Source organism: Myotis brandtii, unplaced genomic scaffold, assembly GCF_000412655.1.
Source record: "Myotis brandtii unplaced genomic scaffold, ASM41265v1 scaffold293, whole genome shotgun sequence".
Lineage (NCBI taxonomy): Eukaryota > Metazoa > Chordata > Mammalia > Chiroptera > Vespertilionidae > Myotis > Myotis brandtii.
The window spans coordinates 1708287-1735449 of NW_005361201.1; the positions used below are offsets into that span (position 1 = coordinate 1708287).

The 27163-nt window shown below is 40.0% G+C and overlaps 1 protein-coding gene across 2 annotated transcripts in view; it reads left to right on the forward strand.

The window, feature by feature from the left end:
• The window catches only part of NELL1 (neural EGFL like 1), a 731583-nt gene that overhangs the window by 445901 nt on the left and 258519 nt on the right, over positions 1-27163 (forward strand). For both annotated transcript variants that reach the window (XM_005869404.2, XM_005869405.2), the window contains exon 14: positions 11454-11576. In XM_005869404.2, coding sequence (XP_005869466.1) covers positions 11454-11576 — 123 coding nt within the window. The remainder of the gene's footprint in view (positions 1-11453; positions 11577-27163) is intronic.

Below are 27163 nucleotides of genomic sequence, written 5' to 3' on the forward strand. Positions count from 1 at the left end.
AGGACCTTGTCTCTGACCTTCAGCTATGCTCTGGCCTCCTATAAACTCTCCAGAAAAACCTTTGTTTTTGATTCTATGACTTTCTACTTCCTCCCCTATGAGTGCATTGTCAGACAGCTTCAACCAGGAAACTGGATGTAGAATTTGGTGACAGGTTTTGACAGTGCCATCAACATGTGCATTGGAGTTCCCGGGGCAATCATTTAGTTGATGTTGTTGAAAACATATTTTGATTGCTGCAAACTTGCCCTCGTTTAGGTTCCTTTTAGGGTCCGTCCATGTTACATGATAACTGAAGTCTTTGCAGAATAAAGACAGTGTGAAACAACTGACAGCTAGTGAGTCATCCGTTAATCCATCTCCCTTTTAAGATGGAAGGCTGTCTCAGAGGAACATACACAGTCTTTTATTGCATTTCAGCATAGTTCTGCAAGACCTCTTAGAGCTCCTGATTCTCACCAGGTCCTGGGCTCAGAGCCAAAGATACTGACTTGATTATTGATTGCTGTGTAGTGGCCAGCAATTGGTGTAGGACAAGCACCAGTCTACTATGCTTATCAATTCTGTGGATGAATAATCCAGACAGGGTCCAGCAAGGATGGCTGCTATCTCCTTGATATCTGGGCCTCAGCTGGGAAGACTTCAGGAACTGGGGAGACTCAGACAGCTGAGAAACGGAATAATCTGAAGCTTTTCCCCCACATGTCTTGTGCCTGGGTTGAGTTCAGCTGGGACCACTGACTGGAGTATGGACTTGTGCTTGGCTGTGTGTCCTCAGCTTTTCACAGCCTGGCAGCTGGGTTCTAAGAAATAACCTCCTGAGATATAGGAGACCCGGAGAATGAGCATTCCAGAAGCTGCCAGACTTCTTCTGACCTTGCCTTAGAAGTCATGCAATATACTTTGTCACATTCCCTTGGTTACAAGCATGTTTATGAAGGCAGCCAGGATTCAGCAGGAGGGAGGTAATACGTGCTGAATAATTACCTGTTAATCAAAAGAGTTGCTTTCTTTTTACATGTCTAATCTGGAAGGAGAAAAGGCAACAGAGGGCAGCAGAGAGAACCATCAATTTGTTGTTCCACTTGCTTATGCATTCATTGGTTGATCCTTGTATGTGCCCTGACCGGGGATGGAACCAGCAACCTTGGCCTATTGGGATGATGCTCTAACCCATTGAGCTACCTGGCCAGGGAAATTTCCCCATCTTTGTACTAAGTTTGTCTCTCTATCCACCTAGTCCAGTGATGGCGAACCTTTAGAGCTCAGCGTGTCAGCATTTTGAAAAACCCTAACTTAACTCTGGTGCCGTGTCACATATAGAAATTTTTTGATATTTGCAACCATAGTAAAACAAATACTTATATTTTTGATATTTATTTTATATATTTAAATGCCATTTAACAAAGAAAAATCAACCAAAAAAATGAGTTCGCGTGTCAGAGTCAGTCATTTTCAAAGGTGATCCCCTGCCTCATTTTGCCTGGCTACTCACAGTCAATCTTATCATTTCATGCCACTTCCTCCAGGAAGTCCTCCCTGGCCCCTTGCCTCTCCTCTGTTCCCCAGTACCTTATGGTATGAAATCATACATGAGGTTGGTATATTAGCTTTCTAGCATTGCCGTAACAAATTTTCGCACACAGGGTGGCTTAAGACAACAAAAGTTTTCTCTCTTACATTTTGGAGGTCAGAATCAAAAATCAAGGAGTCAGTAGGGCCATGCTTCCTCCAAGGGTTCTGGGGGAGAATTCTTCCTTGCCTCTTTCAGCTTCTGGTGGCTCCTGGTTTTCCTTGACTTTTGGCAGCCGAACTCCATCTCTGCTTCATCTTCACCTGGCCTTCTTCCCTTGTGTAACTTTGCGTGTCTTCTCTTCTTATAACAGTGGTTCTCAACCTTGGCTGCACATTAGAATCGCCTGGGAATCTTTTTAAAATCCTGATTTCTCCGAGATGAGGCCCAGAAATCAGGATTTTAAAAAGATTCCCAGGCGATTCTAATGTGCAGCCAAGGTTGAGAACCACTGTCTTATAAAGACAACAGTCATTGGCTACAAGCCCCACCTTTATCCAGTATGATCTCATCTTAACTAATTACATCTGCAAAGACCCTGTTACAAAGAAGGTCACATTCTAAGGTTCTAGTGGACATGACTTTTTTGGGGAACACTATTCAACCCCCCACAGTAGGGTATGGAGAAAAGCATCAATAGGATGTATTGGAAAGCAGGGTGATAGGACTAGCACATTTTCAGGGTTCTGTGTTTCCCTTTGATTCTATTCTATCTGCCTTGGGTCCTCATACGTCAACCGGCCCCCAGAGCACTTGACTAAGGAGTTACAACCACTGGTGAAAGGGGAGGAAAAGAACCTTCTTCCCTGTGCCAGTCAATCTCCCAGGTTTCTTAGGTTTATTTGTTTTTGCACCATCACTGTGCTTCAGAAAAGGAAAGAATAACACATTCATGCCAAGATCCCCTAAAGGAGATGGCAAACTTCTTTGATAAAGAAAACGCTGTATTATTTTTCTTGCTATGTATTATATTTAGAAGGTTTTCTTCTGAGTTCCTCTGGGTGGTTGTGGACCAAAAGAAACACAGACCAACCTCTTCATAGTAGAGAGATAAAGGGCCTCAGGAAAAGGGTCACTTTGGGGGATGCTTATGTGACCATTTTATAAAACCAAAGTCAAACAACAATTTCACTTCTTTCTTTTATTCTTGTTTTGGATATTCCTATTGGACTAGGTGTTTTAAAAGAAACCCAGAGACAGTGGACTGCAATTCTGCTTTTTATTAATTTTGTAGTTCAGCAATACATTTCTAAGTATCCCTGTGGAACAAAACTAACAGTCACCGAATCCATGTTACTTGGCTGGCACACTGCCAGATACTTGTCCCAAGCTCTCTCTGTTAATCTTCCCAACAGCTCTATGCAATGGCTCTTCTTGCTTCTATTTTCAGATAACAACTTGGGGGCTCAAAGACAGTAGTTGTTCTTGCTTAGATCACAAAGTGAGCAAGTGACAACGCTGGGTTTGGACTCAGAGTGTTGGTGCTCTTGTTCCAGCATCAAGAAGGATTCAGGAATCTGGAGAAGGCTGTGTGCAGATGTTAAATAGGAATCCAAAGACTAATAAAGAGTCCAGAGCCTAAATATAATTTTGAAAGGCATATGGGGGTCAGAGAAACTTAGCTAAAGGAGCTAAGTTCTAAGGTCTTAAGTCTAAGGTCTTAGGTTCTCCTCGTCCCCAGGACCCCATGCTTTTTATTAATACAACTTGTCCTGAGGCAAGGCAGAGATATACACTTTAAAGGGTCAGGGTTTGGTACAGAGTCCATTGTCAGAATGGGGGAATTAGCCTATGGCTGTTCAGGTGTTTGGCCAGTAGGAGGCAATAACATGTAGATTAAGAATGCCTTTTAGTCTGGCAGTCAAGAAATCAATTTAATGTATCCTATTCAGGTTTGGGGAAATGCCTTCATCCATTCCCAGATGCAACCCTGCTGTCATGCTGGAATTGGTCTCCAGCATCAGAGACTAACAAAGCTCCTAGTAAAATCTTCCTGGAATTATTAAGGAAGGGTTCATGGGAAATACAGGCCAACACCACACCATAATAATGATGGGGATGGTGGTGGTGGTGGTAGTGGTGGTGGTGGTGAGGGCCTAGCAATTTTTGGAGCACCTACTATATTCCCCAATTGATACAAGGTGCGTTACAAAATTTTGTTCCATTAATGTTCATTATATAAATGCTTCTTGAACATCTCTGTAGTAAAATCTGTACAGGTCTTAGGAAACAGAGACTAAACCAAGTTTTCAATTCATTGGTCATGACATCGTCATCCACGTTTTACACACACAGAAACTGCAGCGCAGACAGTTTTTCAAATCTCTCTGGGATTTGTATCCCAGTCTGTCAACCGCTAAAGCTTTGTCTTTTCTGGATATATCTGGAGACCATTTTCTTCTTAAAAACAAAACAAAACACCTAAACACAAACAATTAAAACACCCCCCAAACATCCATTATTTAGTAATAAAAGATACATGTTGATTGTAAAAAATTTAAAAGTACAAGGTGAATAGTCCTGTCCAGGTAGCTCAGTTGGTTAGAGTGTTGTCCCAGTGCACCAAGATTGAGGTTCAATCAGCACATACAAGAGTCAACCAATAAATGCACAAATGAGTGGAGCAACAAATCATTGTTCCTTCCTCCCTCCCTCTCTCTCTCTATAAAAATCAATTAAAAATAATAAATGAATAAAAATAATACAAAGTGAATAAATAGTATAAGTACCTCCCATTTATCCTCTATCCATCCTCTATTGCAAATAATTGTTAATAGTTTAAGATACATTTTATAGACTTTCTATGTATAAATATCGCATATAAATGATTAATAAATGCTATAAATAACCTGCCATTATTTAATACATAATACTATATATCTGAGAAGAAAAGCTCTTGATTGACTTAGTACTTTGTGATTTGTTTCTTACTGCTGTGGTGAAATGAGAAAAGATGCATATAAAGTATAATAATAAAAATTGAATACTATATTATGCAAATCACACACACACAAAGGAAGGATGGGAACTAGTTAGTCTCCTTCCGCTTCTCATCCCCACCTTCTTCTTTGCAACCCTACTATCATATCATTCTGCCCATAACCCTCCTTAGGGCTTAGTAGAGTCAAGGATAGCTTCCCAGGGACCCAAAGCCTCTTGGCCAATGGAAAGAATTATTCCACATTTTCAATGAGACTGTGCTAAACAGAGGCACTGGGGTTTTGGGTTTGGTGTTTGGAAGGTAAAAGTGGTCTCAACTAAAGTAGCTTAGACCCAGGAGAGTGAAGATGGAGATCTATAGGTTCTTTACATAGTGTCTCCCAGAGTGGGGAGAATGGGTTTGTGGTATTCCCAAAAATCAGGGCCCTGACACTAGAGGACCTGCTCTTGGCAAAAATTTCAGCACCTGAGTTTAGCAGGGAATTAGCAGGGCTCCAAGCTACAATTTATAGAGTAGGGCAATAACCAGTGTACAAATCAGATAGCTCTTTCACAAGCTTTCCTCTAAGACTTCCAGGACTATAGTAGGTTCCTGTGGAGGGCAAAGTGGTGTGGCAAGGAGCTTGATAATGAATGAGATTTAGTTGTCCATTCTGGCAAGTAGGGTGTGTAGAGTAGTATTTATTTTGATTTAGAAAAGTTGTTTCTTGAATTCAAGCACTGTGTTGGATTATAAATAACATATGTTCTTGAGCCTAAGGCAAAGATGTTCAGATTTCACATTTAAGAAACTAGATCATTTGTAGTTGATGCATACATTTTATACATAATTACTTTTCTCAAAAATATTGCTATTAAATAAATGCTGTTTTTCAATTAAGGAAGTATGGTATAGTTCTTAGATATAACTAACATTTCTAGTCCTCATTTGTGTAAAATCAATTAATCCAAGAATGACTTCTGCTGTGTCTTTACATCACTGTCCTAAAACATGACACAGATTGTGTTATTTCAGAACTTTCTTCTTAATAATTTTAATTGCTTTATTGAGATATAATTTACATAGCATAAAGTTCACCTCCTTTAAGTGTATAATTCGGTGGTCTTAAGGATATTTTCGGAGTTGTACAACCATTATAATAATCTAATTTTAGAACATTTTCATCACCCCAAGAAGAAAACTAGTGCGCATTAACAGTCATACCCCATTACCTCCAGCTCAGTCCTAGGTAACCACTCACCTACTTCTATTTCTATAGATTGACCTATTCTGGAAATTTTATGTAAAAGGGATCACATTGCATATGATCTTTTGTGACTGACTTTATTCACTTAACAAAATGTTCTTTTTAAAAATATATATATTTTATTGATTTTTTACAGAGAGGAAGGGAGAGAGAGTTAGAAACATTGATGAGAGAGAAACATAGATCAGCTGCCTCCTGCACACCCCCTACTGAAGATGTGCCTGCAACCAAAGTACATGCCCTTGACTGGAATCGAACCTGGGACCCTTCATTCTGCAGGCCGGCACTCTATCTACTGAGCCAAACTAGTTAGGGCAACAAAATGTTCTTGAGGTTAATCCATGATACATGTTGTAGTATGTGGCAGTGCTGCATTCTGTTTTATTACTGAATACTGTCATATGACTTTATTACATTTTCTTGATGCATTCATCAGTTGTTGAATATTTGGGTGGTTTCCACAATATGGCTATTGTGAATCATGCTGATATGAACATCAGTGTGCAAGTATTTGTGTGGACATGTGTTTCATATTTCTTGGGTATATACCTAGGAATGGGTTGCTGGGACATGTTGGAATCCTGTCTTTAATAGTTTGCAGAACTGCCAAAGTATTCCTGAATATTTTATATCCCCACTAGCAATGCACAAGGGATCCAATTTCACCACATTCTTATAAATACTTATTGTCTGTCTTTTTAATGATAGCCATTCCAGTGGTTGTGCAGTGGTTTTGCTTTGGAGTTCCCTGGTTACTGGAGATGTTGAGCATCTTTTTATGTGCATATTAGCCATTTGCTATCTTCTTTGGAGATTGTCTATTTAAATATTTTTTCTATATTCTAATTGGGTTATATTTTTATGACTGGGTTTTAAAGGTTCTTTATATATTCTGAATTCAAGGTACTAATAAGATATATGCTTTGTACATATTTTCTCACAGTCCAGGGACTGTGTCTCTAGCAATTCTTTATGAAACAAAAGGCCTGCCTCAAAGAGAGCTCCTGAAACACATCCCTTTCTCTTCCCCTCACAAAGTCACTGTGGTAAATAAACACATCAACATATCATTACCTGATTCTATTTAATTTACAAGCTCTTTTCTTCTAAGTTTCCCGTGGCTGCCTGATTCAATTATTTTTAAGTAAATATGACCTATGCTGTGGTCTAAGTGGGGTTTTGGAAAGAATGCAGAAGGAATGAGGAGATGGGAGTTTGAGTTTCAGATGTAAAACTTATTACCTATGTACTTATAAGAAAAGCCTCTAATGTGATCCAAATTCCAATTTCTCCATCTGTAAAATGTGACTGATAAGACCAGCTTGGAATATCCCAGTGAGGTTATTGTAATATGTTTGTAAAGTACAAAAGATATTTCCTTGAACGAAGTAAAGCTACACGCCAGCCAGACCCTACACATGAGGCATTTGCAGCCACAGCTGCATTGATTGTTTTAGTAGCTTGTGTGGGTCCTGATTAGTTTTCGAAGGAAAACAATGTGTTAATTGACAGTGGCTATTGATTGCAATTGATTGCAATGTTACCGAGGTGGATTAGTTAGAGTCCTTCTGAGCTACCCTGTGAAAGAGAATAGAGAAAGGAGCAAAGAACTACGTGACAATGGCAGCACTTATGAGCGCTAAGTAAGTATTAGCCAGCATAACAGTAATTATTATCATCATTACCCTTTGTCCTGAGAGGTCTGACACTCCAAACTCGGGTCACACATCAACAATCTTAAGCATACATCTTTCACCTTCCCAATCCATAGTCTTGTTTCTTGGGGACCATAATTGAATCTAAGCAAATACTTCCTTGGATCTTCAGAGGTGTTCTAATTTAATTGTCTTCAAAAGCATATCTATTCACAGCCTTTCTGCCTGAACTATCACCCTTAAAGGAAAGAGAACATTTTCTTAGCAAGTTTATACCACCATCCAATAATGAAGTCTCTTCACAAGTAATTGCAGTAGTAATGCTAATAGTAGTACTCGTGGTATAGAAGTGGTACTACTAGTGGTAGTAATGGCAATAGCAATAGTGACAGTAAAATAGCTTACACTTATGGAGCATTTAGTTGTGATGTGCTGTGGTAAGTGTTTTACCCGCAGTAGTAATTTAATGCTCACAACCATCCCAGGAGATAAGTTCTATTATTATGCACACTTGTATAAGACATAGATTGGCTGAGTCAAGTTCAGGAAGCTAGTAAGTGCCCTTTGGGGATAGATCACATCTTAAGTAGGTATTTGGGGCCAGTATAGAAAGAAAACACAAAACAGTCTTCATTTTTGGCATCATGGAATCATTCCCTTGTGTCTTGGCTTAGCTTCAACCACACCCAAATTGCTTCCAACTGCCCAGTAATGTGGAGGTCACCTCTGGTGTCTAGAGTCACAAATCCAAGTTCCCCTACTTACTAGTTTTGTGATTTTAGGAAGGTTATTGAATGTCTTCTTGTCTCAGTTACTTCATTGTAAAATGAGCAAACATAACTTCATATGATTGTTGGGATAATTCAATGATGTATGTACAATGTTTCGCTCAATGCTTGGATTTCTTTGGGCTCAACATCATTAATTATGTAAAGTAGTGATGGTTGTAGAAAATGTCAGGGTTGTAGAAAATATGATATGATTCATCTCTTCAAAGTTAATTACTTAAGAAGACATTAATGATAAAACTCATAAGTATCACTACATATTGTGCTGTGATTGCCTCCAAAGAGGTAAAGATATTAAATGTAATAAAAGTTTCAAGATGGTAACATTCATGTGGTGTGAGGAGCGGGTGAAGAAAGCTTCATGGCAAGAGTGTGGGTGTGGAATGGTGTGTGAAGCCAGGCAGGGACACAGGTTTTTCCAACTGGGAAATAATATATTGAGTCAGGGAAACACCATGACAAAATGGGAATGAACTCAAACATTTGCAGGACAGAATGGGGCCTCCTCATTAGAGAAGAAGCTTTGCTTTAATGATATGAGGAGATAAGACCAGGAACAGTAGATGTGTTAATTAACTCAATGGGGAGAATCCTTTCACAATGTATAATATATCAAATCATCACAACATACACTTTATTTTTTTCAGTTTTTTTTAAAATTTTGTTTTATTGCTTAAAGTATTACAAAGAGTATTACATATGTCTCCTTTTTTCCCCCTTGACATTCCCCCAGCCTCCCTACCCCAGAGTCTTGTGTCCATTGGTTATGCTTATATGCATGCATACAAGTCCTTCGGTTGATCTCTTACCACCCCCGACCCCGTCCCCCAACCCTCCTCTGCCTTCCTGCTGTAGTTTGACAGTCTGTTCGATGCTACTTTAAATATCTTAGAATTTTATTTGTCAGTTATGCCTCAACAAAGCTGAAAAAAGACCAGGTTGGAAAGGAGGGACCAAACTTTTGGAATGTTGCATAAAACAATACCTTTCTTCACACTGTTCTTTTTTTTCTGGAGTGCCCTTTTTGGATAATTCTGGCCAATAAAATCACAACCATTTTTTAAAAACTAATTCAAGTACTATGTTTTACAAGAAGACTTTTCTCCCTATTCACAGAAATTTCCTGTAACGAATTCTTAGTCCATCTTTGTTCTTATCTGGAGTAACTACACTTGCAGGTTTGCTTAGGTCATCCTGAGTTATGTACCTATTATTCCAGTATAGTTATTAGCAGAACCCCCTTTGACTCTGAAATATGTTTGTTTGTATGATAAAATGTAAGGTCACCCACTTATAACTCTTATCTCTCTTCCCTTGTGTTATAAATGGCCGTCTGGTGGCCCCTATTAAAATGTTCACGTGAGTTGAGATCGTATCTACTCATTTTGTGTTCCCAGTACAGACACTAATAATTATTTATTAAGTGAATTTAAATAAGGAGGTGGGAAAGCTCTTGGAGTCGAACTCTGTACTCTTAGACCTTTTTTTTGTTGTTGTTGTTCCTAAAACCATCTGGTATTGCAGCTGCCCATACCAGGTGCTTGATAGGTCTGTAAATTTGGTCAGACTTCCACAGGGTTAAGCTATTTTGGGAGTGTGCTGGAAATGACTGTAGCGCAGACTAGAAGTGTGCACTCATAAATCTCCTCCCTTCCCAATGCTTGCTAACCTGTGCACGTTTCTCACTGACAGTTCGGGTTGGTCTTGAGGCCTAAAGAAGACTTTCCTTTGGAAAAAGCCAAGGTGTTAAATCCAGTCAAATGTGTGTGCTTTTAGTTTAATTGCATGACTGAAACAGCTCATTTCTGGGTCTCTGTTATGAAATTTAGAATGGAAATTAATGAAGATAGATGATATTTCTACATTGATCGAACAGGACACGATAGTTAACAGATTGTATTGAATTTTAATTTTTATTCAATTAGTGTTATTTTGTTGGGGTTTTTACCTGGGACTTCAACACTTACTTTAGAACCTTTTATGATTTAATAGCCCTACTTGATTTTTTCTTCTTAAAATTTCTAAAATGTTATACTAGCAGATGTTAAAGAGATTAAAAGACATAGTCTTTCCTGTATTGTTTATTTATTTCCAAAGTAATCATTTAGATGCTTTAAACTTACTTATTATGAGTAGAAAGTATAGTTGTCTGTGAAATCTTGATTTCATACTTGGAATCTTTTAGTCCATGGTGTACTGTTAGATCTCCCCCCCTCCCTTCCATACACACATCTTGTGGTTTAAGGATATCACCACTATTTGAATATATGGGTGGGGCAAAAGTAGGTTTACAGTTGTGAGTATGTGAAATACAGTTTATTCTTGTATTATTATTTAATTATTTTATTATTTTATATACAAACAACTATAAACTTGCTTTTGCCCCACCCTGTATATAACCACAGTACTACACATTTAAACCAGAGATTAAATTCTGCACCCTATGTAAACAGATTCTATGGAAAATTAAACCGCTGAAAGCCCTTAAAGAGAGTCTTGTGAGTAAATTGCTTTTCTACTCAGAGCACAGCCTGGGCCTGGCCAACATTCCCTGTGACCAGAGCCAATCTTTGGGAAGTACTTGGTCAGTGCTTCTTTGCCAGGCTATGTAACTGTCTTCCTTTCCAGTCTCACCCTCTTTGTTCGAAAGAAGCCATAGAATCTCTCATGTAGGTTTGTCTCTTTTTCTAACCTTGGAGGAAAGGTTTCCATCCTTGGTACCACTGACATTTTACACTAATGAGTTCTTTGTTGTGGTGGGCTTTCCTGTGCATTGTAAGATGCTTAGCAGCATCCCTAGCCTCTATCCCCTAGGTTTTATGGCATCCTTTATCCCAAATAATGATAATTGAAAATATTTCCAGACACCATCAAATGTTTCAAGGGGTAAAGAGGACTCCAAATGGCCCCCTGTTGAGCACCACTGCCTTGAAGCCTTTGCAGAAACCTTCACAGAACGTGGAAGAAGCAATGTTCTTAGACAAGCACACATCCGTCCTGGACTTGCATAAGTCGCTTGACTTCTCTGACACTCACTTTCCCTGCAAAGTGGGGAGAATAACATCAGCTTTTAGAGTCATTGAGATTTCAACCACATCATGCAGAGAAACCTGATTGTACACAGTAATGTCCCCGTGCATGGACGGTAGTCACTGTCATTCCTATTTGGGGAGTCCCAACTAATTTTTTCAACACTGGTGATTCCAACTTAAATAAAGGTGTCTCTCTTTCTTTTTCCCTCTGTGTACAGAGCACGACGAATGTGGCAGTGGGCAGCACAACTGTGATGAGAATGCCATCTGCACCAACACTGTCCGAGGACACAGCTGCACCTGCAAACCGGGCTATGTGGGGAACGGGACCATCTGCAGAGGTAGGCTTGCTGCCCTGGGAGTATGCTGTGAGCTGCCACCCTGCCTGGGCTCTCGGTACTCATGTGCAGAATGCTTTCGACACTCTGGCATGGTCAGGGCTCCTGCTCCTGGTTTATCAGCTGGAAAGGGCACTGGGCATCAGAGGAGAGGAGACATGCTTTGAGTGTACCTTTTGGGCTGAATGAAAGAGGTATATGTGTGGGTCAGGGGCATGGTCCCACCATTGGATGGCTGTTCAGCTTTGCCTCTGGGCCTGAGCTGGTGAAGGATGCTCTGATTGCCTCCATTCCCTGTGAGGCTTTGCTCAGAGAGCAAGTGGGCACTGCTCGTGGTCACACTCGAGGCATCTATTTAGGGAGGAAGCCTAAAATTTCAGCTGCTCTCTGTGTTTGTAGCAGCTCAGCAAATTCCGAGGTCAGTGCCCTTGCTCCCATTTGCATTTAGTATAAAATACAAACTCCTCCCTTTGGTTCAGCATCGGGTCCCTGTGTCCTCTCAGCCTCTCTCTTTTCTCTTCCCCTCATTCCTTTCTCATGACCATGTTATTCTTGGAACATGTCCATCACATTCCTGTCCCAGGACTTTGCTTGTTGTCCCCTCAGCCCCCAGGCTCATTTCTTTCAGTATCACTCATTACAGGAACTTTCTTTGACCATCCTGTTTAAAATGACACCCCTATTACCTCTTACTTCTGTGCCCTACTTCATTTTTTCTTCACTGACACAACCTGATAGAATATTGCACATCTACATGTTTATGCATTGTCTGTCTCCCCGTTGGGATGTCAGCTCCATGAGAATGACCACTTAGTCTTGTCTCCCTGCTCTGTCCCCAGCAACTGGAAGGGTGCCTGGCATATTGTAGATGCTCCTTAAGTAAGTGTTAAGTGACTGAATCAACCAAAGGGGAAGGAGACACAATCATATTGGAAGAGGCAAAATGTACAGCCCCAGCCTCCCCACCCCCTGAAGCAAACAAACAAACAAACAGAAAAAAAATAGGTATTATTTCACCCTCATTTCAGAGGTGACAAAACTGAGACACAGAAAGTTTAAGTACCTTGCCCAAGGACACACAGCACATTATTCTCTACAGAGATGACATCCTGATGATGAGAGAGAAATAATGACTTACTTCACCACATTCATAATTAGGTGAAGGGATAGTTTGGAAAGATTAATTTCATTGTATTGGTGATCTTGGGGTAAATAGCCTCATACATAACAGAGTTTAAATTGGTGAACCTTTCTAGTGGTAATTTGACAAAACCTATCAATATTTATAAATCTGAAGAGCAATGTAGGAATTTTCTTGATTCCACCTCTTGAAATGTGTTCTAGAAAAGCATGTGGTCATTACATGCAGACACAGTGATGTTTTTGTGGCATTTGTATTCATCAAAAACCAGAAACTGCCAAAATGCTCCTCGGTAACGGAATAATTTAGTCTATTTGATGTATCATGGAATAGAGTGGTTAGAAACTCTAAGTGTATGTATGTGCACACACATGTATACATGCATACATGTGCACATATATATACACATGCACACACGTATACATACATACTGAGAGATCTCCAAGACATATTTTGGAGAAAAAAGAAAAGAAAAATAAATAAAATCAAGTTATAGGACAATACATATAGCATCCTCACATATCTAATTCATTATTTTAAAATGTCTGCACGCACATTTATGCAAATGCATAGGCACTGGAAACATGCAAACTGTTCTCCATCTTCCCCATGGGTGTGTGTGTGTGAAATAGAATTCACTCATTGCTATGTATTCAATATTGTCTGCATCTCTTACAATGGGAATTTATGTATGTAATATTTGTGGGTGTTTTTTTTTTTCAGTTCCATGAGGCAAATAAAGAAACCAGTGCTCAGCTTTTAGAAAAAGGCTGAAACTATTTTCAAAGCAACACAAAACACATAAACATGAATAGAGTTCCCCGGATTACAAAGCCCATTGCTAGTAACTGCACGTTCATGCTGTAAATCTGAGGAGGGAGCAACACAGGGATTTGATTTTAATGCGTTTGTCTCCGAATTATGTTACCTTGTCAAATAATATTAATTGCGCTGGTGCAGTGAGTTTGTGTTTGCTAAGTCCTCTAACAGCATTGTGATAAGTGGTCACTTCACCTTTGTGGAATTTGAAAGTTCAACTGTGGGAAAAATATGTGTTCAAATAATGTTTCTGGTGTCTAGAAATACATCTTTTCTTGAAAGTTATGAATTAGGAAAATAATTTTCTTGAAGTGATTTTCATGGTCAATTTTGTTGACCTCAGTAAGGTGGAAGAATCCTATGTTTTATAAATGTTGCTTGGGGAAGCAGTGCAGTGTAGTTGAAGAATTAGACAAACAGTTTGGAGAGTTGAGGTTTAGACCTGATTTTATCACTGGTGAGTTGCAAAGTCTATATTTTTACATAGTAAAATCGGGTTAGTACCACCTTCTGTGTTTATCCAACAATGCTACTGCAAAACCTTATTAAAGGAGTATGTATGGGAGAGTTTTAAAATATCAAATGCTATAAGAAATGAAGGCAGTATTATTAGTGGTGCAAAGATGAGGAAGAAGGAGGAGGCAGCTCATGAGCTGCTTGAAGCGCAGCCTTCTGACCAAAGTACAGTCAGACCTCATTTTATTGCACTGCCCTTTATCATACATCACAGATGTTGCATTTAAAAACATAAACTGAAGGGAAGACCCTCCACCCCCAAAATGATCAAGATACTTTATTGCAATACTCACTTTACTGTGATGCTCACTTTATTGATACTTGCTTTGTTACGGTGGTCTGGAACTAGCCTGTAATGTCTCTGAGGTGTACCTGTACCCAAATTTGTCTCTCGGTTTCATTGCAGGCATTTGATAGGTGACTTTCCCACCTGTAACTGAAACATTTACAGAGGTGGGTGGATAAGGATCACCAGACAATTTGAAGTAATTCTTTTTTTTTTTTCTGGCAGTGTGTAAGAGCTTTTCTAGACATGATGTTGTTCATGGAATCGACTACCTGTTCACACTTCTATTAACAACCAAAACACAAGGCAGTGATTTCTCAAAAATACTAATTGGTGTGAATTCTCTCAGACGGGCTTTCCTAGTGGCTGATGCTCATATGAGGAGTTTTTGATTTTTCACGAGGATGGAAAATGCCAGTTCAGCTTCAATAATAGTTGCAAGTATGTACTTGCCAGACACCTTGCTGGGTGTGTTCATGTGTGTCATCTCATTCAGTTCCCACCGTATCCCCGGCGGGCTGCTAGCACTAGTCTATTTCACAGGTGAAACCTGAATAAGACATAGTTGAATCTGATTTAACTCAGTGTGACTGCTTTTCGTTTCTTCCCTCCTCTCCTTCCCTTCCTTTTTCTTTTCTTTCATCATTTTTTTTCCTATTTTCTACTCCTTTTGTTTTCCATTTATGCTTTCACTTTCTTTTCCTCCATGGCTATTCATCATATTTCTATCATATTTCTCTCTCTCTCTCTCTCTCTCTCTCTCTCTCTCGTCTTTTGATATTCTAACTAGAGACAGTAAAGAAAATAAAAAGGGAAGAGAGAGTGCAATGAGAATCTATAATTAAAAATATTTTTGTGGACATTTTTGTAAACAGACTAAAGTACTTGTGAAAATAGGCAGTAGCTGCTGCTAAATATTTGGGGTTAAGTGGGGAAAACACGTACAAACTGTTTCAAATTAGATTTACACAACCGGACATGAGGGTTGGGGCTGTCTGTGGAAGTGTTGATCTGTTTCCCCAGTCCTGAGATCGGCGGGAACTGAAGGTGGGCTCTAAGCAGGCAGTTGTCCATAAGTCGCTGATAGGCTAACCCTGTGCTCTTGTCTGTCATTGGGGCTTGAAAACTGATAATGACTGATAAGATTGACATGCAGTTCATAAACATACAGTGAGTGGGAATTCTGTATCAGGAGACTAATTTTAGGCACACAAAAAACAAAAAAAAAACAACTGAAAATAGGGCCACTGGAGATTTTGCCATTTAGGGTAGGAAAAGGATTTGAACAAAGGCTTTCAACACAATAAAACAATATATAACGTGGTATTATCTTAGGGAAAGAGGCTTATATAGAATTACTTCTAATGTAGAGCCACATGAAAGGCATATTAGGTGTCAGTTAGGACTCCTTTGGTTTCAGGTCAAAGAACTCTACCGGTAGGCGTGGCTGTGTGATTTGCAGAGCCCAGAGTAAAATGAAAGTGGGGTCCTTGTTCAAGGAGTAGGAAAATTCTGCTGTTTAAACGTAGTAAAATATAATGCTTATATCATTCTTCTGTGGTCTCTATCTCAGCCTATCGTGGTATTTTAATTTGCTATTTAATGTCTCTACCTTGGCCACAGGGATTGTCTTGGGTTGAGCACAGACCATCATAGGAGCTTCAGGCCCGTCCCCCATGGTCTATGGTGCTCCCCTGTGTACATGCGCTCTGACCTGGCTGGGGCAGGGGAGGCCCGTTCTGTAGCTTTCCTTCCACACCTAGTCCACAGCAGATGGACAACACAAGAGGACTGTAGCCTCCTTACCAGTTCCCTCATCTCCCACAGAATGCACCCAAGTGCTTCCAGCTAAGGGCAGGGATGGCATAGCTATGTTCCACCTGGAAACACCTAGAGCAAGAGTGCATACCCAAACTGACCCTTCCTGTGTCTGTACACAGGACTCTGCTGGGGACAGAGTAAGGCAGTTGTTGATGGATGGGGAGGGAGAGGCTATGAGGGATCTGGGGGCCATTGGTAGGAAATGGAGAGCTGAGAACCCATCCTAGAGAGACAGGGAGACAATAGGAGGTGGGGCTACACATGAGCTCAGGCTCTAAACCCCAATCATGTGCTCCATTGTCCCATGGGACCTCTGTTACAAAACACAAATTCAAAGATGAAATGACTGAGACCTTTAAGATGGTGACCACAGAGCACCAACCCCCATATGTCAGACACTGTGTGCTTATGAAGTTGGCTGTCTACTACCATTAGTGAGCTTTCCAGGTGTCATAGAACCTGAAGGCAAAAAGTGGGAAACTTCAGAGCTGATGACTGCAGGAGCTGGGGTGCTGCTGGTGCTCTCCTCTGCCTCCTTTCTGCTTCTCTGAGGATTGGTGTCACAGTTCTTTCTCATTACCAGCTTGCTTTATGGTTATTCATCCATGCGGTTGAAGATCAGACCCTTGTTTTATAGGTTCAGAAACTTGGCCTTCTCAGGGTACCTGAGGTATTTAATATATTATGGACCAATATAGTAATTTATTATGATAGCTTTCCTGGTTTGAGTAGTGCCTACAAATGATACCCTTGTTTTTCCTACCTGCATCCTGAACAGAGAAACAGAGAAACAAATCAAGCAAGTGGAGACCAAAACATCAATATCAATACTGATAAAGATCATGCCCAAGAATGTGACTTATGTACATGACAATAGTATTCATAATATTGAATCCCCAAACTAGGCTCCTGCAGCCAGTCACAGGTATCCAAGGCAACCCATAGAGCATGTGCACATAGGGCTTCCTCTGCACATTTTAGGGCCTCCTGGTCCCTCAGGAACAAGTGAGGAAAGAGCAGGGTTACCCATGTGCAGTTCCTCTCTACAGCTCACAATCAGTCAAGGGAGAGGGAGAGGGTAGGCCAACAGGCCCAGGGGGAATTGCTCTTCGGGAAATTAGATAAATGGAAAGGAAGCACCTCCTCCCCAACTCTGCTAACAACTTCTGTTAAGAAGTGGCAAAATGTTTGTGTCTAGTTTCATCTTCTTTCTTAAGTAAAAGATATGCAGGGACCCCATTTTTTAAAATTTAGAATTATTTAAATGGGAAATCACAGCCAAGGAGTCAGCTGGGGGTGTTATTGGCTCATCATCTGAGTAGCCATTTGCCGGCTGCCACAGTCTTTACTGTAGGAAGAATCATTCCAGAGACTATTGCAAAGCTATGTGATGTCCTTGCCCAACATACTTCAGCATTTACAGAGACAGTGCATGGTATCACACGCATAGTGTCCCCTCACCTTCCTGTTTTCTAGAGAAGTAGATTAATTCAACTTCCCTTGCCCAATGTTTTATTTTCAAACGACGTGAGGAGGCTCTTTAATGACTTTACAGTTTATGTCCATGTAGTTTTGTTTGTCTTTCCCTTTCAAGTCCTGAAAGCCCTCCCTGACCTCAGCCTGGGTGAGCCACCCTTCTCTGAGCAGCAGACCCCTTCCAAACACCACTTGAGTCCCGATAATCCCATGTTCTCCTTGACTGTTTACTTGTCTGTTTCCTGCAGGCCAAGGCTATGTGTCTCTGTGTAGCCAACAGTTAGCAAAAAACTAAAGATGTTATAGATACTCAACATTTTTCTGATGAGTGAACACTTCAAGATTACTTTCTAATAAGAACATGCATGGTTTATCTGGAAGATTTTACATAAAAGAAAAAGTCTTCCTGAGACACAGAAGTACTTAGGCCACTCAAGCATTACCCCCATCCAGCCTGAAGAAAATACAGCTCCCAAATGTAGCTGTGCAAACTGACTTTAATGTGGAGTCTGCATTGCTAATGGATGACTGGCTTTCAAAGAAAATCATTATAATAAAATCCAGTTCACTGTCAAAGTTCCTGCATCATAGGTGAATGCTTATTCTAAGGCACTTCCGAATCCCACGTGCTCTGAAGTCATTCATTATGTGCTGGCTGACATTGAGGTGCACCTGCAGACACACTGCTTCCTAGGAGTTTCTGTTTGATGGGATGCTGGGAAAATTGTTCAAGAAAGACACGGGTAGTCTGGAACAGAAGGTGAGAGAAGGTTTGTATAATATAAACAGAAAGATTATATCACATGTGATGGCTCATGTTAAAGATGGAAATGAAATACTGAATTAAATAAGTAATATAGGCGTCTCATATGCACAAAGATGCTTCCAGAGACTCAGAGGCAACATGGGAGGGAGAAAGGGAGAATAGAAAGGTAAGTTGTTTTAATAAGACATCACTGATGATAATAAAATTGATAAACTGCTGGGCTGTGAATCAGAGAAGATGATATTTGAGGATTTTAAAGCAAATAGCAAGGGGAATAGGAGAGCCTTTGGCAAAAATACTTACAGCACTCTAGATGTAGTTTTCAAATGCGGTTAATGTAATGAGGAAGCAGTCAGGAAGGTTCCATCTAAAACTCTGCCTTTAGAGACAAAATGTTACAGAGAATGGCGGGAGGCAAAGTGGACTGATGTTATAGGATGGCTTGACTCATTTTGAGCAGGCCCTTTGTAAAAACATATTCATAGTGATAAAGGGACAAGGGTTGTGAGTGTATTTCTAAGAGTGCACCTCTGGTTGTAGAGCAATTTCACAACATTTTGAGATAGGATTTGAAGTTCTACTTTACACCAATTCATTTATAAAGTTAGAAAGAAGGTTGATTAGAGATAGCTAAGGATTACATTCTGTTAATAGAAAAAGTCTTTGCAACAAATGTGGACTACACTTCTCGTAATTAGAGCCGCTTAAAATTTCCCACCTGTGGAAGATTATGTAGAAGAGGTCCCTTTGGTAGTGTTTTAAGATTTTTTTCAGGATCATATTGAAATAATTGGACCAGGTCAGATGACTGTAAGATATGTGACTTTATCAATTTTTTACTATTATTAGATGATTTAACTACACACAAATAAACATAAAGACAGGACTCATGTGGGTGTGGATGACAAAACATATTTTAACTCAGTTCAAAGAGTTATTAGAAAGTGTTCTTAACACAGGGACACAAATGTTAATATATAATGGTAAGAAATGGTTTGTTCAGAATATGCAGAACCACAATGCCATGCTTAAATATGTATAGACCCGAGGAGTGGGCTACAGAATGATGACACAATTTTCTACTAGTAAAGCTGTTTCCTAATGAATAAAACATAAACTCTTTAACATTCAAGCCCCTGCAAAAACTTGGCCCCATCTGAATATTTGGAGCCTCTTCTCTTACAATGTCATTTGTCCCCAATACCTCACCAGTCACTCTGGAGAGGGAGCTAACCTTTCTCCTAATAGGCCAGCCTAGGTGATTTCAAGTCCCCTTCCCTTTACGGGGGATCATTTAATATACAGGATCAACTTTTTCCATGTTTCTCCTCTTCTAATTGAAATTCTGTTCATCCCTCTTAGTCTAGCTCAAATCCCATTTTTTCCTTGATCTTCTCAGAATAAATTTTCTCCTCTCAGCTCTGATTATAGTATTTAATGCATTATGCCTCATTAAACTTTGCTGTTTATACATCAGCCTTTTCCACTGACAGGAGGCCTTATGCTTCCTGGGTGCTCAGTAAACATATATTGATGGCAAAAGAGAACTGGCCAGTTCCTCTGACACAGGTCAACTCTGCTCTTGTGGCTTGATGTATTAATTACTACTACACCACCATTCAGAAAATCAAAGGGAACTTAAAATTGTAAAGTAAATGATAGTATTATTTCTATTTTAATGTTTTAGAAAATCATCAATGGGTCTGCTATTTAAGCTCAAAGACAATATCTATTGTGCGTAGAACATTTATTTTATGTTTCATTCCCATAGATCTGAATGTACCACATGGATACTGAATATCTTATGAATACCAAACATAATTATATCTGAAATGATCAAATCCACTATCCTAAATTGAGAAGTAAAGCAGCCCAGGTGTGGCTACTTTTTTTTTTTTTTACATCCATTTGCATGTATTTTTTGTATCTATTTCAAAATCTTCTTTACTTGGACACTCTTGATTCTCATTCACTTATTTTCTCGGCAATCTTAATATAGGTTCAGGGTAGAGCTAGAAGGCACTTAACATGCTGGGCAATCAAGGGAACAAGGGAAACACAAGTTACTCAAGACATAACTGTCCTTCATGTCCTACGAGACCTCCATAGACATTCACCCATCCCAGTGTGGCATGTGCTGTTGAGTGGGATGTTGTCCTTTCATATTGTGGCTCCACTGTGACCAATGGGAAACATTTATGAGGCTTAGATCATTATTGCATTATGTTATTTAACACAACATGGAATCTGTTACTCTGTTGTTACTTTCCCTTTTAACCATAGATAAACAGGATCACTTTGTTTCATAAAAATGGAGTATCACTCTGCCACTGCCTGTGGGAGGTTTGGAGTGATGCCATTTTCCTCTCCAATCCTTGGAAAGGGTTGAATCAATAGAAAATAGCTGTGGGTCAGTGTGGGAATCACAGTGTTGCCTTTACCTTGGTCTCTCTGGGATAATCAGGCCCCACTTTAGGAATCACCCCTCATCCTCTCAGTCGTAGGGTTACAGCTGGAAGAGGGGATGCAGAGATCTGGTCAGATCTTTGCCCCTAGTGTTGGCACAGGGCTGGGAAACTCTGAGGATCTCGCTGCCTGAGTGCAGGAGGTCAGAGAAGAGGTGGCTTGTACCAGGCTTGAGCCATGGTCTCTGACACACTTGTACCAGTTTTCCTCAGACTTGCCAAACCAACCCTCCTCTTCATAAAGGGAAAAGCTATGACTTAGGTACAGAAACAAAGAAGCTTAAAACCATCATCCCACTACCATTTTCTCTGAAGGGATGTGGCAGATAAGGACTCGCACAACCCACTCCTCCAGCTCCAGAAATGCTTGCCGATTATAGATGCACTATTACTAGTAATTGTAAAAGTAGATGGGTAGTAATATTACCATGATTATTTGTTATCAATTCAGCAGTATTTAAATAACTTCAAACCTTTGTGCAAACTCATCGTCATACAAATATTTACCTGTCACTAAATTTAAACATGGGTATATTTGTTATATTGCTAAAGGTGGGGGGGGAGCACTTTATAATGCTGATTTAATTTTAAGAGAAGGAAGGTTATCTGTGCCAAGGGAAGATTATAATGCTTAAAGTTTAATGATGCGTTATTTGAAAAATGTGACTGAAACAAGAAAATGAAACTGATTGTCTAGTCTGAGTTATCAAGAGACATTATGTTCATCAATTTGTCAAAGACGTGCAGGCAACACAGGACCTATACTGCAGCCTTAAAACCTGCAACAATGCCACAAGACTGCAAGGCAAGGGAACTTGTGTAGCATTGGACACAGTATATCAGTTGTGTTATTTTGGCTTAACAAGGCTGACCTTGATATAGTCTCATCCTGGCCACTAATACTTTTCTCCTTAAAGTGCATTTCTACTGGGCAAAGAAAGAGCCTCTTGGATGCACTTAAGGCACTTTCCATCACTTACCAGAGCCAGTGCTTACCTTTTAACGTTTGCAGCCCAGTGGACAGTAACGATGTCCCTCAGGGTTTGAGGAAACATGTTAAACCAGCCTGTATGTCAGAGGGTGTGGAGTTCTGACACTTAGACAAGTGCTGATTCTTTTGAGTGCATTTTGAGGTTGCACTTTGATGAGGTACATAGATGTTTGTTATCCATAATTGTCACATCTGAGATGACTCGTGAGATTAACAGAGCCAAATAAATATATATCAGTCAATTTTATTTTATAACAGGCTACTGAACATCGACTTTCTGTTGAGCAATCAATTTAAGACTGTATTTCCTTTCTAAATAACAATTCTCAGTGGACCAGGAGACTTTCTTTAGGCAACAGTATTGAAACATGTCATAGGCAATCTCTAGGCTACCTGCTGGATTATGATCTGTTTGGGGAGCAATAAATTCAAAGTATTTAACAACTGGTACTATTCTAGAATGGTGCCACTTATACTTAACATGCCCATAGTAGTAGCTCAGAATCTGTGCAAAGCATATTCACCTTACATAGAACAAAAAACAAAGAAACTGTAGTACCTAGTTGGGTGCCATATTTTAAGGCAAGGTTGGCTTCAATAAATCTGGTCCCTTTTAATGTCTATTGTGCTGTTAGAACTAAGCAGTCAGGAGCCTAGATCAAGTACTGTTGTAGGCTCTGCTTGGCCCAGAAACCTCTTTTTTTTCTTAAGTATGTTTTGTTTTTGTTTTTTGTTTTTATTTCAGAGAGAGAGGAAGAGAGAGAGAGAGAGAGAGAGAGAGAGAGAGAGAGGAATTATGATGAGAGAGAATCATTGATCGGCTGCCTCCTGAACACCCTCTACTGGAGATTGAGCCCATAACTTGAGCATGTGCCCTGACCAGGAATCAAATCTGATCTGAACCACGACCTCCTGGTTCATGGGTCAATGCTCATCCACTGAGCCACACTGGCAGGGTTGACCTAGATACTTTTTAATAGTTAGAGGCTTCTCTTGACTCTAAGGATACAAAGGATAAGTTGAAAAACATTTACAAATAATGCTCAAATGTCCACATAATTTGGGATAGTACTAACTGCAACCCTTCCTTAATAGGATATTGGTGGAATGCTTAACTAGTACAGACCAGTAGAATGTGTTGTGTTTTGCCCTTGCCTTTCTGCCTCATCCTAGCCCCTATACCAGTGGTTCTCAACCTTCTGGCCCTTTAAATATAGTTTCTGATGTTGTGATCCAACCATAAAATTATTTTCGTTGCTACTTCATAACTGTAATGTTGCTACTGTTATGAATCGTAATGTAAATATCTGATATGCAGGATGGTCTTAGGCGACCCCTGTGAAAGGGTAGTTCGACCACCAAAGGGGTCGCGACCCACAGGTTGAGAACCACTGCCCTACGCGATGATGGGTTTATTCATTTCAGCCTCATGCATGCTCCTCTGTTGTACAGAGTAAAGTCAGAGATGCTCATGACACAGTGCCTCAGCTCTGTTGACAGTTTCTCAAAGTTTAGTCCATAAAATACAGTTGCCTTCCAACATGACCACAAATTGAATTCCGTGTTTGTTTCCATTGCTCTTGCCTAACCTGATTTCCTTTTAGATGCTGTTGGCCAGGACATCTGGGTTACACCTTGTCCTTTGATAATGAACCAGTCATGTGACCTATTCTTGTCAGTCATTTCCTCATTTGTTAATAGACATAATGCCATTTTCAAACTTCACCCTCAGCTCCTAAATGGGAAAACCTTAGGGTAAAATGGCTAACACGTAGAAGCTGCTTGTGTAAGGTAAGGAAACACCAATAGCTGCTGTAATAGACAAGCTCCAAACTTTCAGTATGTCCAAAGCAGTCAGTTCTTATGTATGACTCATCACTGTTCACTAAGAGCTGGTGATGAGTGCAGGCTGTGCTCCACACAGAATTCAGGAACCCACTCGCCTTTCATCTTGTGGCTGTGACCTCTGGATGGATTCACAGAGGTCTTGGTTTTCAGATTCCTCACTGCTCTGATTTGCAGATGGGGAAGGAAAGTTAGGTCATGCCTAGGAGGCTTTTATTGGCCAGACTTGAAAGTGGTACATATGCTTTGGCTCCCATCGCCTTGGGTAGACCTCAGTTCATAGTGGTATCTGACATTAGAGCAGAGTGTCTGTGTGCTTGGGAAGGAGGGGAAGGCCTAGCTGTGTGTGGGCTCTATCAGTCTCTGCAATATTGCTGTTATGAATAAAATGCTAAGTGAGTAAAAGTGGCTGAACTATTATTGTGGAAAATAAACCTCTGTTTGCAGTTCTGAAGTGGATTCTAGCTGATACCCTGTGAAGATCACTTGTGGTCGTATCCAGGGCTTAAAATTTTCTCCAGTTGAGTGAACTCATTCCTTTCAACCATGTCATCACCACTTCTGTCTGGCTTCAATCAAATTAAAGACAGTTAACTTCTTATCGAATCTTCTGATCCTGCCAGTTTTTAGAAGATTTGAGACACTGCTTCATGGGTCACTTGAAAGTAGTGCAAACAACTCGGAATCATTACATCTTCCTTGAATAGAACTGCCAGTGACACAGAACTCTCCATCTGCCCCCTGGGCCTCTCAGAATTCTATTAAATAACGGAATCCCGCTGGTTAATAAGACAATTCTCTTCCTGGGGTTAATGATCATGATTGTTCCTTCCCTAGTTGGTGAATTTTCCATTTTTAAACTTACAACAGAGAAATAAATTGTGTATTGGGTCTCTTGCACAGTGTTCTTGTAACATCTTACTCATTTGGAGATAATACTCTTTTTAAACGTGGCGTATTCTGAAAGATATTGGGCAGGGATAAGGCAGGCATTCGAATATTTATTTAAATCTAGTTAAACTATACTTTTAATTTTATTGAGGGGTAATATACTAGTTTAAGATACCTTTTTGTATGTAGAATATAATTTCATAGTATGAATATTTTGCTTGTATAAATTGTTTTATAGGTGAAGGAGGGATTGTAAATATTCCTCTAAAACATAGACTGTGTTTGGAGATGTGACTAGATTGGAAAATGGTTTGGATTCAGCCCTGGGCTGTTTAAAACCAGGAAACCATCTTTGGCATCCAGGTGGAAAACAGTTTTTGCAGCCTTTTGCAGAGATAAGGATATTGGGCCTTCATATAGTCACTCACAGTATCTCTTTGAAGACTATATTAAGTAGAGGAAAAGCAAGGTGCAGTAAATTTCTTGGAAGAGGACTGGCTTTATGTTTAACAAAACAAAACACACATGCACATGCACAAGTGTAAGCTCTGAAATTAGAAGATATAACATAAAGCACACATATTAACTTTTCTAAAAGCTGCCTTAACACGGGTGAGAAGAAATATACTTGACACATCTCAATTCAAGTGCTCAGCAGCTACCTGTGGCTAGTGGCTGGCTACCTCAGCAGTGCTAAAATGTTCAGGGTAGGTTTCAATTAATAAGAAATTAATATGGTGCACATTTTCATCTGTGTCCATAAGCACACAGAAGAGATCGCTGGGGAGGAAGTATGGCTCCCCTAAGGTAAGAAATGGTACTTGCTGTGATTTTCTTTGCTATATTGAGCAACCCAAGTCCAGCTTTCCGTTGAATGCAAAACAGTTGTGTTTATTAAACAGATGGCTGGAATCCATATGCCAGGGGTTGAGAATGTCTAATTCCTTCCACAGTATAACATTTCCTGTCTCAGGATGGAATTTCACCATGAAGTCAGATATTGAATAGAAATGAGGAGCATTCATCAAAACTCCAATTATACTCAGATGAAAGAGTAGAGGGGGAAAAGAAAACAAGTCTAGAGCATTTACTTTGGTTGCATTTCAAGATCAATTTCATATTAAAAACATTTCATAAGAGAGCAGACATAATGCTTTTCATAATGACCTGTTCAGTGCAATGATGCATATCAACTTTAAATAGTGACATGCTCTAGAGTCTCTTGTCACAGCCATTAGCCAGAGGAGAGCCATGCATTCTTGAAGGGAAACATGGCCTTTTATGGATAATTATCTGACATGCTTAACACAGTGTGATCATACTCAAATGCTGGATTTACAGAGAACAAAACCTCATTATTTTAGACCCAGATAACTTGGAATTTGTGATAATTTTATTGAAATTGAAATAGCAGGAGGAGCCCTCAGACACTATAAATACAAGGGCTTTGAGTTTGACACTCTTGAAATTAAATCTCGTCTCTGACACATACTGTGTGATCTAGAGCAAATTCTCTTAACTGCACTGAGTTGACTCTCTTGCCTAAGGAACATGGAGGAAATGACTCAAACTCTGGAGTAGATATCAGCACCACCAGTCTTTTGCAGTTTGGCTGCTTTTCCATCCATTCAGCAGACGTCCAGAGTGATCCTCCATGGCCCGCCTGCAGCAGCATGACAGAAGTGTGAGTGGCGTGGCTTCAGGAGCTAGACTGCTTTCTTGGGAGCCTGACTCTTCTTAGCTAACTGTGCCATCTTGGGCGAGTCACTCAACCAATCTGTACCTCACTTTTACAAGTGGGGAAAATAATTGTATCTACTTCCACAGGCTTTTTGGGGAGTGCAAGGAGGGGAGGTAAGTGCTTAAGGTGGTTCCTGGCTTAGAGTGGGTGCTATTGAGTTTCTAGCTGTCTCCTCTGTGACTCTATGCTGAAGACCCTCCCATGCATCCCCATGACTTTGAGGATGGAATTCACACTTCTTTAGCCTGGGATACTGGCCTTTCTGGATCCAGCTTCCACCTGCCTAGGTAGCCTTATTTTCTGCCACTTCCTCCTCAACAAAACTTCAGTCAAGCTACTTACAGTGTTCCTTGCTATGGAATAGCTCGATGGTAAAGTGCATGGATTTTTGAAGTCAGTCTGCTGGGCTCAAAACTGGTCTCTAGCTCTTAGCAGTTTCATGACCTTGGAAGGTTCTTAAACTTTTCAGACTTGAGGGTTAAATAATGTGCTTATACCTATTATGTTTTTAGTTGCTGTGTTTTCTCTTTGGATGAAATATAGTCCCCCTATTTTTTTTTTGTTTTTTTGCTATTCTTCAAAGTGAAATTTAAAAACATTTACATCTTTCATGCAATCTGCCTTCACCCCCAATCTGTGTTCTTCCATATCAGTCTTTTTCTTGGCATTTTTCACGCTGTGATGTAATTGCTAATTTGCTTAATCTACCTTCCTCACTGGCTGGGGAAGGTAGAGAGCATGTCATAGTCAACATTTGGGTTATTTAATAAATGTTTATTGAGGAAAATAAGTAATAAAATTGTCATGAGGATTAAGTAAGATAACTTACCTC